The sequence below is a fragment of the Mytilus edulis genome, chromosome 9 (assembly GCF_963676685.1).
Source record: "Mytilus edulis chromosome 9, xbMytEdul2.2, whole genome shotgun sequence".
Taxonomy (NCBI): Eukaryota; Metazoa; Mollusca; class Bivalvia; order Mytilida; family Mytilidae; genus Mytilus; species Mytilus edulis.
This window is the reverse complement of record NC_092352.1, coordinates 61,291,017-61,308,926: the sequence shown is the minus strand read 5'-3', so window position 1 is coordinate 61,308,926 and position 17,910 is coordinate 61,291,017. Positions and strand designations below refer to the sequence as shown.

The window sequence follows — 17,910 nt, the reverse complement described above, 5'->3', positions numbered from 1 at the left end:
TGAGCGTCATTTTTCAATCCAATGCTCACTTCATAATAATTTGAGGGAGGAACTCTTTCACCATATTTCTAGCACATGTAAGAACTTTAAAAAGTTAGATATAAATATGATAAATTTTTTATGTTAGCACAAGAAAATTTTAATATTATGGGGGAAATGATGATTACATTGTTAGTTCTTTTGAATTATGTAGTACATGTCTTGATACTGACTGTTATTTGATATCAATGTGTTTTTTTTTATCTATTTTGTCTTGGCTCCGATTGTGACTGAGGCTTATAGTGATATACAGATAATTATATCATATTAGTATTGTAATGTCATAATGTTGACCCAATCATTAGACCGCCGCTTCGAAAAAAAAGTGGAGGTATACTGTTTTACCTCTGTCTGTCCGTCCGTCCAACCGTCCAACCGTCAGTTTGTCCGTCCGTCCCATAAATATTTTCGTTGCATGTTTTTCATGAACTATATTACAAGGATTTGTGAAAGGTTTATTGGAGTCGGCTATATCGTGTGATACGTTTTCATATTCATTACTCATTACATATGACAACCAAAGTTGAAAATTGTCGTCATATTTTTCTCAGGAACGACAATACAATGATTTCTAAAATTTGGTTTCAAGGTTTATAAAAGTCAGTTATACTTTGTGATGCTTTTTCAGATTCACAACTCAAAAACTTCCTGTTTACCGAAATGTTTTTGCGGAGGTATCATCAGTAGCTCGTACCATCAATGATTGTTCTTGATTTATATGCTCTTTAAAGATTCTTGAATTTGGAAAATGAAATATTCTTTTCTTTTATATTATACATACAGATTTCGAATTGAGTATATAGAAAGTATTCGAACTACCTCAATAGCCTTATGTTATGTATACGGAGTTATTTCTTAAAATATGCTATTACATATCTAAACGTAATAATACAGACAGACACATTTTATTTTACCCTGATACCCTGGTACTTAACTTGATAAGTGCCGGACTTATGGGTTGTCAGAGTATTGGGTTGTCGGAGCAATGCGTTGTCGGACTATTGGGTTGTCGGACTAATGGGTTGTCGGACCAGTGAGCTATCGGACTAATGGGCCGTCGGAACAATGGCATGTAACCATTTGTCGTGACGTCACGTTCAAAATGTTGAAATTATTGTTGAGTCTACAAGCCATATTCAATGTTAAACTAAAATTAAATTGCACATAGTCGTCTCGATTCTGAAACTTTCTTAATTGGCTTTTGAAATCTTTCATATTAAACTACCTACTGACATATGTTCACCTGCATATATATGTATGAAAAGACTGAGGCAGGGTTCATATCCTCCTCTTTTTTTCTTTTTTTTTATTTACCAAATATAGTATAAAGTTCAATTAACAAGATTAAGTACAGGGTCGATTTAATTTCACAGAGCTTTTCCGCAAAATGTGGGGCTCGTTTAGGGAAGGGTACTATTGCTTTGTGTAAGCATTTCAATGCCTACATAAATAGCTATATTTAGATTTAGTATACAAAACAATATTAAATCAATGTCAGAAACAGAAATATTTTTAAATCAACACGAAACTATTATTGCAAGGTAAACCTAGACCTTGCTTACGTTTAAGTCTCATCTAAAGCAAAAAATATTTTTGTCATAGACGCAATATTGTATATATAATACAGATATGTAAATTTATTTTAACGTCCCATGACTCACATCAATTAAAAACATGCACTTGATAAATTTACCACGAAATTACGCGCAAGGGATGCGTCATCTTGATAAGAACATGTCAAATTATCTGTAAATAAAACAATAGACCTAAGGAAATTCCCGTTTGACAAGTTTGAAATAGCATGTTCAAACTTTAAATAAAAACTCCTTTATTTAAAGAAAAACTGTATGTTCCTTTGTTTTAGTGTCGGTGCCAACTTCAGTAAATGTTGCTTAATACATGAAATTTAAACAGTTATTTATTAGTACAAAGTTAACTCTGCGATTAGAAGGGAAGATTCACGTGTACATTATGGAAAAATCATATTCAAACCGTGATGGAGATACTTCAGTCAAAACACTTTTTAGTGAAAATCAAACGTATGAACCGTTGAGGGAGCAGCACTCTGAAACAACAAATTGCAGGTATGATACCTTGCAAAACATTCAAAATGCAGAACACAATTATAAAAACTCCAACAATAGAAACATGGAACAAAAGGATTGTAAAATGGAACAGAATCAAACTTATCAGAGTTTGACCCTTGAATGTCGACTCACTGCGAACATTTATGATTCCACGAACTGTCAGGGCGACGTAGAATATGTGTTTGAAAATTGTGTTAATTCAGAGCCAACATCAAGAATCTACACTTACATTTCTTGTGATACTAATCAAATAGCAGATGTTCAGCGAGATAATTATTATAGTGACTTGCAAACCCAGGCTTCTTATGATTCTAAATTATATGAGATTGTGGATGGGAAGCAACTGAATCTCACTAAAAATGCCCCTAGAAGTTGTAAAAATATTACCATTTTCGACAATCAGCGAGGAAAATGGTTGGCATGTTTTTTCGTTGTTCTTCTTGTGGTAGCTGCCATCGGCTGTGCCGCTGTTTTTCTGTTGACGAAGAACAAAACTGAAGATCCCGACAGGCACAATATTACAAATCAAGGTATTTAGTCATTTTTTTATATAAAACATTTGTTAACAACTAAAATATTGGTTGCATACTCGTTTTCTCAATTACTAGTAGTTAATGCTGAATTGAATTAAAATTTTGTCATTTTCAAAATATAGTATCCAAGTTTGAACTAGGTGTGTAACAGTTTGCCTCAAAAATTGTAATTCCTCTTTGTATTGAGTAAAATCTTAAAAGCGTATTTTATATAATTCGAACATACAAAATTTATTAAAAAATACAACACAAATGTTTTGTATGTCACTAGACAGTATAATCTCTATGACTAATTTGTTTTTGGGTTTTACTTTTCTACTTCACAAAATAAAAGTCTGCAAGAATGTATGCCTTTCCACTCTGACACATTATTCTGACTTCGACATGGTTTTCGATTTTACTCTTAAACGACGATGAGAAACATCAAATGCTATTTTATGTTGTTTTTTAAATTAAGACAACAGTAGTATACCGCTGTTTAAAATTCATAACTCAATAGAGAAAAAAAACAAATCCGGGTTACAAACTAAAACTGAGGGAAACGTATCAAATATAAGAGAACTACAACACATCAAAGACACAACACCGAACACACACAGAAACGAACTATAATGTAACAATGGCCATTTTCCTGACTTGGAACAGGGCATTTTATGAAAAAATGGTGGATCGAACCTGGTTTTGTAGCATGCCAAGCCTGCCGCTGAAATGGCAGTGTTAATTATAACATTAAAATGACAACATTACACGACAGGGTTACACAAAATAAACAGATAAATGGGAGAAAATATAGGACAGAGAAACAAACGAATAATAACCATCCAAAGGTAACAGGTTAAAAAATATTTTTATACACCAGACGCGCGCTACGTCCACACAAAACTATGCTCAGATGTCAAACGTTTGAAAGTCATAACAACTACCAAGTTGAAGATCGTCGAGGACCAAAAGTTCTAAAAAGTTGTGAGGCCAGGGTTAACCGCCTGGGTTAAAATCCTCATTATTATCAAGAATAATACATAGTTTTGCAAACAGTAAATTTTATAAACTGACTATAAATTAGATATACATGTTTAAACTAAAGTGGTGACTATCTGTAGAATAAAAAACGAATATATTACAAAATCACAGCCCTGTTAACCTGGTCGATTATCGAACCACGACGTTCCGGTCTCATTGTGATCACGCAACCGTAGGTGATACATCCAGGGATTATAAAGATTATTCAAAATAGATGTATTACCCAGAATAACATAATTTCTACGATACAATAATGTTTGGATATTTCTGTTATTCTCTATTATTCAAAGCATACATGTATGATTACATTGTCATTTATTACTGTCAGTATTCTACTAGGAGATATTCTATATGTTTCATTGTCATCTTCATGGGACATGGTACACAACATAGCTGCGTTATTACATAGGATCTGTAGAAAAGTAAAAAAAATCTTACACAAGATGTATATGATATACTCTGAAATTAGACATATATGGGACAGGAAGATGATTTTAGGTTTCATGACATTCATAAACTTGTCAATTATATGATCGGAAATGACTTCGTGTCAAACTTAGTTATGAAAATTTAATTGTTCTATGTGTGTTTGGACTTGCAAGATAAGTTAGTGACATGTTAAAGACCAAATTTCAAAAAGACATAGTAGTGATATTTGAAAGACATTTCAATATCTTAATCTATCAAACAAGTTTTAAAAGTATGTACAACAGACAGATGCGCGTTAGGTCAAAAGACCCAACTGTGGCGCTATAATCAAGCTAAATATATAAGCAGGCCAAATAAAGAACGAAATCAAAGCAAAAAAATATGACAAAATAAGTTTAGAATTTTTTATGTTCGGGTTGTTGTCTCTTTAACATATTCCTCATTTCCATTCTCAGTTTTACTAATATGTTTACTATATGCTAGCGCTGGATTATTGAAACTTTGAATAAGCGATCTAGAATGTCGCCTTTCAATGAAACAGTACATTTAAAAAGTGTCGATATGCTTAAGCAACATTATTCAAAATGCTGGGGTTTCTTGTGATTAAGGACACATTGAATATTTGTGAAAATTAACATTGATATATCTGGAAATATTCTTTTTTTAAATATATATTATAAAACTCATGCACATGTAGTCGGATTTTGAAAAAGTTGAAATTCGATACATGTATATGGTTAACATATTGATGCCATCTGGAATAAGATAAGCACATGTTAAGCGTAACAATAATACTTCTCAGAATTGCATACTCTACACAAGGCTCGCGTTTCACAATTGGTTGTATAGTTGTATATTACTACACTAAAGTTTTATACCCTATCCAACTATAAATGTATCATTTGACATTCAATGTTACTTGTATGAAACGTACGCCAAATACACTGACAGAACAATACTTTTGAATTGTGTATTAGGAGGAAACGAGCATACACATCGAAAAACAAAACAAAACTAAATGTTATTAAAGTTTGTCTGAGACATTTTTTTTTTATATAATTTCTATTCATTCAAAGTCAAATCCAACATTTGATATACCAATAATCCATAGAACTAGTACATGTAGTAGTATGCCTTTTATATAGATTTATCAAATGATGGAATACACTAATTATGACTTTTCTACATCTAACTGTAGCAATGAATAACACATCAGTATGTGAATGGGTCACTTGGTCTTCGTGGTCAGAATGCAGTGTTTTATGTGGAAATTGTACACAATATAGAGAAAGATACCAAGATGATACAGCGCAAACATGTAGTGGTAAAACTGATAATGAAACGCGAACATGCAACAATAAATTTTGCCAAGGTACATTTTAAGAAGAGGGTAGAGTTGTTAAATTAGAAATAATCAATTGCAATTCGTTTTTAATGCAAATTTTATTGGTCGTCTTCGTATATTTTGAAGGTGTTTATTTTTCTTAAGGGGAAACGCTATTTGAATTCCAACAATGTTGGGTATTTAATTTCTTCCAATATAAACCAAACAGTCACGCTTAACTTCGTTTTGAACACAGGAAAAGTTGTATCATATTCAATCTAACCACATGTGAAGCTCCTGATTGGACATCAACATACAAGCTTACGCATCTACTACATCTAGACAAGTGTACTTTGAAGGCGGCAAGTTATTTCGTATCTTTACCGTTTCGTTCCTCTGCCTTTACGATATATCTTTTAAAGAAATAGAATATTAATAGATTTTTGTTGTAAATATTACATTAAAAAAATGAAACCAGCCATGGACATTTTTTTTAAGACCGATGTTTGGTTTTGATAAAGCAGTACTTTGAAACTTTCGAACTTTGAATTACACTTTTTGTTTTGCAATATTATACATAATTATTTTTTCAACTCTAAAATAATGAAGTAAATTTAGCAACCGTTTTTATATTTATGAACAGTTGTTCAAATAAATCTTGCATGAGATACGAAATGGTATAGATATGAATCTTCAATGGGGTAATGGCCTACATATAAATCTTCCATGGAGTATGAAACGGTATATACATATTGATATTCCATGGGATACGAATTGGTCAAAGTTCGAAATGCACACGGAACTAAAATGTCTTTCCAGGGTACGAAACATTAAGGATACGAAATGACTCCAATACTCAAAACTGTCTTTAACATGTTTAAATATACTATATAAAAATGATGGATCACACTAACATAAACTTTCCTGCTCCTTATCTCAGTGCTCAATAGGCCACTAGTATGTGAATGGGACCAATGGTCATCCTGGACAGAGTGCAGTGTTTCGTGTGGAAATGGTACACAATATAGATCTAGACGACAAAATAGAAGATCAAAAACATGTATTGATAAAGTTAGTAGAGACACAAGAACATGCACTACTACACATTGCCAAGGTAATTGTAAAATTCAACATGATTAAGATATCTTTGTACGATGCTATCAAAGAAGATAATAAAGATGATCTCATCCTAATGTCTCTGAGCATTTCGTACTTATAAAATTCATATTTTTTTCTACTTTAATACTTTTGAAAGAGTTACATGTGGTATGTGGCAAAGTTAAAACCCCTGACTAAGAAGTTGAAAAACTTTGGTATACAGAATCGTTTGGTGATTTATTACTTTATCATGTTTATACACTATCATGAAAAGCCGAACAGAAATAAAGCCTCGAGCAGCAATTTGTTCGATCAGTCGTCACAACAAACTTTTACTCGTTAAACAAACATAATATAAATATTAATGGTAATAATATGACTTCTCTACATCCGTTTTATATCTCCTATAATGTTACTGATATATAGGTTTTTAAGTATGCTAAATAGTGTTTTGACATAATATCACGAAACAGGTGAATGACGTTTTGGTATCTTTCGGCTCTCATTTCAAATAATATTTTATATATTTTCAAGCAATTACTTAATGCTTTCGTTTCGTATCCGTCAGCTGGCTCGCTATAGCTTGCTCATTTTGAGGTAAAGAGGTTTGATCCTTGGAAAGTGAAGACAAAGTCCGTAAATTTGTCTATTCTAATTTTTTTTCTCTCGTATACTTTTCATGTCAGCCTAAAAAAAAATCATATTTTATTATAGAATTAAGACCTTTTACAAAATATTTTAATAATGAGATATGAATGTTTAAGAGATAACAACACTAATTTGAAAATGTATATTTTCTATCCTAGGTAGAAGAGTATTACTGAATATGGCTTTCGACCCATCTACTCTAAATACGAAACGGTATTTATCAAGAGACAATACAATTCTGAGCAACCAGAGGTCAAGTCAAACACCCAAAGTGTCTCCTGTTAGAGGCGCACTACAAAGATATAGTGGAGTCATTGCAGACCAGTGTTTCGGAAATGGAAAGAAAATATATTACCGTGTTTTCTATAGCTATACTTTGAAAACTGTTTTGTCGGCCACTAATCTTATTTTAGAAGTAGGTCTTTCACAGAGGGACGAGGTTGATCGATCTTATTTTGTTGGAAATGTACAGCAAAAGGGTTGGTCATTTGCACTTGCCAGATGTGGTTCTTCAAACAACATTTGTTTGAGAGCAAAACATCTTAGAACACTACATACTAATGATTTCTTCAGTGGGAACAGTGTAGGTTTGCAGAAAAATGGTACCTTTGAATTACTTATAGACAGGCAGAAAAATAAGTTTACTTTGAAAATTTCAAATACGCAAAAATCTGTTATTTCGTTTGAAAATGTTGCCTCAAACAAAGTACTTTGTCCAGTATTCGGAGTTCATAACATACTAAAAGTTAATGTTCTTCTCCAGATATTGGAGAGTAGAGATGTTACACAAGAACAGTTCGAATTTTAAATTAAAAAAAATAATATTTTTTTATATAAAGAAAGAAAGAAATAAACATGAATAATAGATAAATAGATCAATAGTTATATAGATATTATGTAATTTTATGTCTATACATAGATACATAAATTGATGGATTCATTGAAAGATGAACACAGTTTAAACATAAAGGCCATATATAGACATGTGTATTTTTGAATTCTTGTCATTCATGTTTATCCATGGACTTTGTGTATATGCCATTTTGTTTTGCTTTGTTGACATATTTGTTTGGGTTTTTTTGTTCATAGTGATAATGATTACTATAACACCAAGTTTGATTGTTGTATTCTTATTTCTGAGATTTTTACCTATCATGTACGTATACATTTGTTTTGTTGATAATATTGTCCATATAATGGAATCGTATGCCCCTATCATACAAGCAAGGGGTTTCACTAGCAATCAAACTTGATTTAATTTACTATTTTCTACATATGGAAATGCCTGTATTAAGCCAGGAATATGATAGTTGTTTTTCTTTTCGTTTGATGTGTTGGAGCTTTTAATTTAGCCAGTTGATAAGGGACTTTAAGTTTTACATTTTTCCTTGAGTTTGGTATGGTTTGTAATGTTACGTTTTGTTCGCGAAGATAGGAAGTTCCTTAATGATTACTCATACCGAAAATTTACATATATTTTAATTGATGTTCTTTATTTGTTCAAATAAAAGGAGAAATATCAAACTAATCAAGGTTTCATCAAGTATCTTCATCAAGTATCTTCATCAAGTATCTTCATCAAGTATCTTCATCAAGTATCTTCATCAAGTATCTTCATCAAGTATCTTTGAAACCAGCATCTCACAGATTCAAAATTCAAAATTAAAATTGAATGCAACAACTCAAAAAAATAGATTTAGGAAGATGTGGTATGAGTGCCAATGAGACAATTCTCCATCCAAATAACAATTTATAAAAGTAAACCATTATAAGTCAAGGTACGGTCTTCCATATGGAGCCCTGGCTCACACCGAACAGCAAACGATAAAGGGCCCCAAAATTACTAGTGTACAACTATTCAAAACGAAAAAACCAACGGTCTAATCTATATAAAATCTCCTAAAAAGAACAAAATAACGTCTAAATCACTGCTTTGTGAAAAAATCGCATCGTCAGATATAAGATTTACAAATGTGAAACAATTCAAACTTAAATACTCACACCTTGATTTACATATACACCAATAACCATTGAAAGAATAGGATATACAGCAATAAATGACAAGGACTGAATGGCACGATTCTGTCTTGAAACATGCACATACAGAACAATTGAGTCGTTTTAATAATTCGTTATACATTATTTTTAAAAGTACCTAAGTCCTCCGATTTTGCTGCTTGCTGTTTTGGCTGTGTCGTCGTGTGTCTTTGCTGTGCATTGTTTAAGAAAGCACGATATTTAAACTTCATTTCTGTATGTCCAATTTAAAAACCACATTATAGAATCTTGTCAATATTCATTATAATTATGAAAAAGCATCTTATCATTAAGTAGTATTTATAAAGTTAATTCAAACAAAAACTGAAATAACTTCAACTGTGCTTATTTTGCTGCACTTAATGTGCATTCGACAGTTGAAGTCTCTTCAGTGCTTAATGTCTCTTCGGAGTCCAAATGTAGAGCTTCTAAACCATAAGGGACACAGAAATGTAGCCAAGGTATCATCAGAACGATGCATTACCAAGGTTGATATCTTATAGTAGAATTGTTTAAAATATTTTATAGCATGAAATTTACGTTACAATATATCAATATTTTCATGACATTACCGAAGTGCTGGCAATATTCTTGGCTAATAGCTCTGAAACAGGGATTCTGGGATACTGATTACTCGCGAAGTTACATTTATCATCTCTATCATGGTATCTCTGTATCATGGAATATCTGAATCATGGTATCTCTGTATCTTGGTATCTCTGTATCATGGTATCTCTGTATAATGGTATCTCTGTATCATGGTATATCTGTATCATGGTATCTCTGTATCATGGTATCTCTGCATTATGGTATCACGGAATATGTGTATCATGGTATATCTTCATCTTGGAATCTCTGTATCATGGTTTCTATGTATAATGGTATCTCTGTATCATGGTATATCTGTATCATGGTATCTCAGTATCATGGTATCTCTGCATTATGGTATCTCTGTATCATGGTATCCCTGCATCATGGTATCTCTGTATCATGATATCTCGGTATCATGGTATCTCGGTATCATGGTGCCTCGGTATCATGGTATATCTGTATCATGGTATCTCGGTATCATGGTATCTCTGTATCATGGTATATCTGTATCATGGTATCTACAGTATCATTCTTTAGAATTCAAAACAACTTACAAATTGTTACTGATAATGACGTCTTTACACTACATCCATAGGATATTGGATGTGTACCGATTGATGTTTTATTCATATATACATGATGTATAATTAGTTGTGATCCCTCTTATTATGTATTTGACTTTCCCAAGTCAGGAGTCTGTTATTAAATGGTTGTTGTTTGCTGTGTAACACATTTGTTTTTCATTCATTATTTTCTACATACATTATGCCGTATTTTGTTTACATTTGCCATTTTAAGCCTTTTTTTTTATCTAACTATACGACATGGGCTGTGCTCATTGTTGAAGGCCGCGAGGTAGCCAATAGTTGTTGTTTGGTCATTTGAGAGTTGTCGTATTTGAAATCATACCATAATTATCTTCTTTTTTATATCATAAACATTCGTTTAGCCCCAAAATGAATTCTTTCAACATAGATTTAAATTAATGGTTTATGTAGGCGCCATGATTTTTAACGTTTGCTCTGATTACCAAAGTAATGAAGCTTGACAAAGTTTCTAATATAGCCGTAAACGGGGTTTTGTCATTTGAGAACACGAAAAAATAATGTTCTGAAACGTATCCAAAAGGGCATCTAAACATGAAGGAGCTTTTTGTTTTACATAGTTTTTTTTCAAAGATATCGACCTCGGACAATAGTGAAGAATACTTAAATAGACTTTTTTAATGCGTGACTTGAGTTCGGAAAAATAGTTTTAATTTTTATACTGTCTGCCATATGGGTTGGAAACACAACTCATGTTATATTTGAAACATTTACTAAATTAAAGTACACTGCGTGTTTAACTACATGTATGCCTACTTTCAAAGTGGGATTGGCTGTCAACTTCATGTTGATCGATTTGACTCAAAGTCCCATAATAATATAACCCATTAGCTGGAGATGGAGTTTGCATGAACGATGCGTGCGCAGTTGTTAAAAGGAATTTAATGTCAACATCGAAATTGAAACAAATGTAAATCCTTCTTATACAGGTAAAAACGAAGATTACCATATAAGGTTAACCTATAATATGTAATAAAACAGACCTTGAAATTTTCAATTGAACGAGTTCGCTATCTTTATATATCTATATTTATAGTTATCATGAAAATACCGCTTTTTAAACCGTCGGATGTCTTCTGGAGTCACCATTATGGTTAAATAGATTGCGTCTAGCCTAAAATACTCACGAAACGATGATACGTATTAGCAAGCCCTTGCATTGCAGATTTTTTATTTTTATAAAGTGGTGATACATTGTACGTTTTAGTATGTTATAAATCAAATATGGGAATTTGAGTCAAATCGATCAACATGAAGTTGACAGCCAATCCCACTTTGAAAGTAGGCATACATGTAGTTAAACACGTAGTGTACTTTAAATTAGTAAATGTTCTAGATAACGGATAAACATATATATTTTCTTGCACACACTTATGACTAGTTTAAAAGGAAGTGGATGATAATTCTTGGTACTTAAACAATAACTGGAAATAGTCAACCCTATTTGGACCAGGTCATGTACATCGTAAATTAATCAGTAAATTGTATTTGAAGGTTGATTTTGATATTGCTAATTATAGCTGCGAGTCATTATGATGTATCCGTTTTTCTTTCAATAGATAAGATTAAAATTTTAGTCAGTGCTTCTCGATCTGATTAATTAAAGTAAGTATTCAACTCATCCAATATAAAGTTGACTTATTAACTACATAAATAAATATATCGGAGTTGGATAACACTATCCGCCCTCTTTGGTTGCAACACTTTCTCTCCTTGTATCACTTATCTGAGTTTAATTTAAATTAATTTTGTCGCAGAAATAATGGACTAATGTAGCGTCAGTCAAAATGAGAAAAACAAAGTGACAAATACATACCCAGATCCTTAAAAATAAGAAGACAAATAGGACAAAATATGTGCTCAGAAAAAATGAGCAATTCCAATTATGAATACGGTAACATGTTCGGGAATGTGAATCCACGAAATACGGAGACAGTACACAGCACTTCCAATAACGATCGATCAGACATAGTCTGAGAGATGAAACTCAATATATTTGTAGGGATACCGATTTTATACCCCGAGCTTATTTTAAAATCTAGAAAAATATGTCTCTTTTATTATGGATGGTGGAGATGCAGGAATAATGATTTACAACAAAACTTATTACGAAAAACAAATATGACGGACATGAATATTTCGCCAACTTCTATCTAAATATTCATAAGGAAAAGTGATAACGGGTCAGTGAAGGTATATGTCATAGAAATATATAGTCAACCCATTTTGACTGTTCAAATAGAATGAGTGCAGTATAAAAGCCAATAACAAACTAGTAAACAATCTAAGATAATGTGTGACATTCTTGTCCCGCTTGTGTCTTTGTCAAATTGTCTAATTTTAAAAACTTAGTACATTATGTGTTTTGTTGGAAACTTGACACTTATTTTTCATTTAAAGACTGTTTTCAAGAAGAAAGAAATATTTAGATATTATTGATTTTAAGAAAGGTAGTTCATATATTAATTCAGAATCGGTGCTCTTCCATTACATTAAGAATTGAAAATGCTAGATACTAACAAAAATTGTATTGTACCGCTGATAAAGTTGAGGATGAGCGTCATTTTTCAATCCAATGCTCACTTGTCGTTGAAATTATTGTTGAGTCTACAAGCCATATTCAATGTTAAACTAAAATTAAATTGCACATAGTCGTCTCGATACTGAAACTTTCTTAATTGGCTTTTGAAATCTTTCATATTAAACTACCTACAGACATATGTTCACCTGCATATATACATGTATGTATGAATAGACTGAGGCAGGGGTTCATATCCTCCTCTTTTTTTTTGTATATTAGGTTCGAGGAGGAGAAAGCCCATTTGTCATTAAAAACCAATCAATACATGTAGCAAGTTGATACTTTTTTATGTTTAATGTATAATTCATTGTGTTGATTTGGAATGTAATTGTCATTGGTGTTAGAGAAAATATCCCAACCAGTTACTTTAAAATATGTTAAAAGGGAACCATGGTGTAAAGCAAATACTCGACTAAACCTTTTCGTGCAGGATATTCCTGAGAATTAACAGCTTCTGTCCAACTTTCGTTAAATTTCACGAAGGTTTGACAAAATTATTGATATTCAAAAAAATTTTAACCATGTGTTGAACAAAAAGTTGAAGCCGCCGAGAAAATCTTAGTTCGCGTTGAAGCCGCCCAGGAAATCTTAGTTCGCGTTGAAGCCGCCCAGGAAATCTTAGTTCGCTTTTTCTTTTTTTTTCATCATAAATGTCGCAGTCTCGGCTAAATTCCAAAGCACATATCAAATCTTAGCTGATTATCAATTGTTTTAAACAGAAGGAAAGTAAAAAGAATTCCCTGGACCAAATAGATTAAGACTTTGACTGACATAAAACGAACACATATATAATACGGTACCATTTGATCGAAAGTAAAATTTCGTCATTTTTAGTCGCAATTACAATGTATTGAAGAAAGATTAACAAGACTGATGTGCTTCAAACAAGATCTTTTTAATTTATTGAGATTTAAATAATTTTTTCACCAAAATTCAAGTGTACGCCTGGGTGTTTTGACGTAAACGTAGCAACGCGCCTGCAAACACATCATAGGAATGGAAAAACAACTGTCATATTCCTGACTTAGTACATAGAAATGATTCTGAATAATTTTATATTATAATTTCTCGTTCTTGTATACATTTATTGAAGTTGTAGGGAAATAAAACGTATCAAACATAATGATTTTGATGACCTTTCATTAATTATTATACTATAAAACACTATACATAAAGGTGTATTTATATATATTTGAATAATTTTTAATGTTTAATTTCTATCCTAGATAGAGGACGACCGATGGACATACGATTCGATCCTTCTACTCTAAATGCGAACCTGTGTTTATCAAGTGACAACAGAATACTGAGCAACCAGTGGTCCACGCAAACACAAAAAAGTTTTCCTGGTAGAGGGGCACTACAAAGGTATAGTGGAGTTATTGCAGACCAGTGTTTTGGAAAAGGAAAGAAAATATATTACCGCGTTTCTTATGATTATACTTTGAAAACTGTTTTAACGAACACTAATCTTATTTTAGAAGTAGGTCTTGCACAGCTTGACGAAATTGATCTTAGTTATTTTGTTGAAATTTACAGGAAAAGGGTTGGTCATTTGCACTGGCCAAATGTGGATCTAAAAACAACATTTGTTTGAGAGCAAAACATCGCAGCACACTAAACATTGAAGATGTATTCAGTGGAAACAGTGAAGAGTTGCAGAAAAATGGTACTTTTGAGGTTCTTTTAGACAGACAGCACAATAAGTTTTCATTGAAAAATTCAAATGCACAAAAACCTGCTATTTCATTTGAAAATGTTGCCTCGAACAAAAGTCTTTGTCCTGTGTTCGGAGTTCATAATATACTAAAAGTCAATGTACAACTCAAGATCATAGACAGTAGAGATGTAACACAAGAACAATTCGAATTATAAATCAGAGAGAGAGAGAAAGAGACAGACAGACAGACAAACAGACAGACAGACACACAGACAGAGAGAGAGAGAGAGAGAGAGAGAGAGAGAGAGATAGACAGACAGAGACACAGACACAGAGAGAGAGACAGACAGACAGACAGACCGACACAGACAGAGAGAGAGACAGAGACAGACAGAGAGAGAGGGAAAGACATATTATTATATTTATAAATATTTATTATATAAAGAACAAGAAATTTCATGTTCTACGAATAAAAAGGAAATGAAAACATGTTATCCAATAAATATATAAAGACTGAGCAGCATCAGTCCTTTTAAGAAATGCCTGTCTAAGATTATTAATGGAAAAAAACGTTACTGATTCTAGGGCACGTGTCATGTTGGTCATAGTAAGTACACATTTTGGTAATACAGTGCGTCTTATTCGATGATGAACTAATTTCAATAAATATCCTTTTTCTATGTTACGCTTGCGAGGATCTCACAGCACACTGTTTTTTTTTCTGTTCTCATAATTATAAAATCAGCCATTGGAAATTCAACCTTAAAATTTTTGTTGGTGTGTTTGTATCCCTGAAAATTAAAAGATCCCGAAAGGTCTTTAAAATCAGAGAAGCCAATCTTTACTGGCGGAGGAAGCCGAAGTGCCCGGAGAAAACCCCGACCTTCGATAGGAAAACTGACAATCCTATTCAGTTAAGATTTGAGTCGAGTGCACCAGCACGAGCGGGGTTCACAATCACAACATCAGTGTTGACTGGCTAGTTGCTGTAGTAAGTACTAAGAGCACTCGGTCACCGAGGCCCCTAGCACAGCTTGGATACAGAATCTTTATTGTTTAATCAGATTGCGTACAGAGTAAAAGCGTTTTTCGTCTAAAAAAACTCATCAGTGACGTTCAAAAACGTAGTTTTAAAAACAAAATAAAGTACGAAATTGGAGTGCGTTAAGGGTCAAAATTGCCAAAGGTCTTGCCAAAGAAAGCTGAAGTAATATATTCATGAAAATATCAAGTAATGATTAAGGTAATAAGTGATTCAAATTTCAAACTTTAAAATTCCTCACAACTTTTACGTAAAAATATTTGTTGTAATGTATTACGACGAATATGACAGTAATTCTGATATTCAGTAAGTGCATTGCCTTACATTTCCTTAATACTCTTTAATGTTTTAAGTAAAAACTTGAAAACTTTTTTATATTCAAGTTTCAATAATGAGTCAATTTTCAACGAAACGCCAGGTGTCCAAAATTATATGTCATGTTTCTATGATGAGTTATTTTTAAACGTCACAATGTGTATGACAATTCTAATGTTAAAGTGATGTAAATCAGATAGTTTAATGCGGCATAACTCAAATTGTCTCGTCATACTAAATCATTACTTAGATTATTAGTACATAAATAAAGGCAACAGTAGTATACCGCTGTTCAAAAATAGTAAATCTATGGACAAAAAACAAAATCGGGGAAAACAAACTAAAACTGATGGAAACGCATTGAATATAAGAGGAGAACAACGACACAACATTCATATGTAACACACATAGCAACGGACTAAGCATTAGACAAAATCCGATGAAAATAACCAATATAACATCAAAACCAAATACATGAATTTGGGATAGAAAAGTACCGTGACACGTCTTATAGTAATGTGAATTCACACTCAAATATAATACAGACACATGAAAGAATAATCTGCACCTTGCAATGTAAACATGACAAAGGAAGTGTAGAAACACCTGGAAATCTCTAACAACATAGGTCCATGTACATAAAACAAATATATAAACGAATAATTGGTTAAAATCATCCATATCAAAATCAGAAATGATAAAGAATACCATCTCAAGAACACTTTTACAATAATAAAACAGAACTTTAATAAGTTAACAAACTCTGTTTAGTTTATGATTGCTTTATATATATTTTTTTAATAAATGAAAGATATTAGAAAAATGAACTAGAAATAAACTACAATTATTTATTGTATATTTACTATTGCAGTTTTATAATATGCTTTTATAGATGTAAGAAGCTGTGGTATGTCAATGAGAAAACTCTCCATCCAAGTCGCAATTTATTAAACATTACAATTACTGGTCAAAGTAAGGCCTTCAACACGGCACTTTGGCTCACACTGAACAGCAAGATATAAAGGACCACTCAAACAAACAGGAAGCCCAACGGAATAATCTATATAAAACACTAGAAATATATTTTATACGAATAATAAAATGAAATGAAAACAATTTATCAAATAAATATATATAATTACAAAATAAACAGTCATTTTAAGAAATATATGTCTAAGATTATTAATGGAGCTCTGTATTTGAAAAAAAACGTTACTGTTTTTTTACGGCATATGTCATGTTGTTAATAGTGAGTACAAATTTTGGTAATACAGTACGTCTCATTCGATAATGAACTAATCGAAGAACATTGTGGTTCCTAAATTGACAAATCATAGATACCAGGATTAAAATCGTGTACAACAATCTGATTAAATAAATAGCATGTGTCTAGGTTACGCTTATGAGGTTCTCACAGCACACTATTTTACTTTCTGTTCTGGTAATTATATCATCAGCCATTGAAAATGCGGCCTTCGAATTTTTGTAGCTGTACCCAATAAAACCAAAAGATCCTGAAAGGTCTCTAGAAACAGAGAGTAGAACAGAGTTTCAGATCCTTGAACGCTCATCTTGTATTTTTTTTCTATTTTCTGTATTTTAACGCCATTTTTGGCTATCATGTGGCTGACAGTTGTTTTTTTCACGGAGGAAGCTGGAGTGCCTAGAAAAAATCCCGACCTTCGATAGGAAAACTGACAATCCTAGTCAATTAAGATGAGAGTCGCGTGCATCGACACGACCGGCGATGAACTCCTAACATCAGTGTTGACTGGCTATTTGCTGTAGCAACTACTTAGACCACTCGGCTACCAAGACCCCTCGGTCAGCTTAATAGACACATGATCTTTATTTTAATAAGATTGCGTATACAGTTGAAGCGTTTTTCATCTCTTAAATAA

At 32.3% G+C, this 17,910-nt stretch overlaps 1 protein-coding gene across 1 annotated transcript; it reads left to right on the top strand.

The window, feature by feature from the left end:
• The first annotated feature begins 1,801 nt into the window (after positions 1–1,801).
• On the top strand, positions 1,802–15,128 carry LOC139488737 (uncharacterized). Its single transcript, XM_071274566.1, has 4 exons — positions 1,802–2,656; positions 5,307–5,480; positions 6,373–6,546; positions 14,219–15,128. Exons 1-4 carry the CDS (start codon positions 1,939–1,941, stop codon positions 14,587–14,589), a joined length of 1,437 nt encoding a protein of 478 aa, XP_071130667.1. The 5' UTR covers positions 1,802–1,938; the 3' UTR covers positions 14,590–15,128.
• The last annotated feature ends 2,782 nt before the right edge of the window (positions 15,129–17,910 follow it).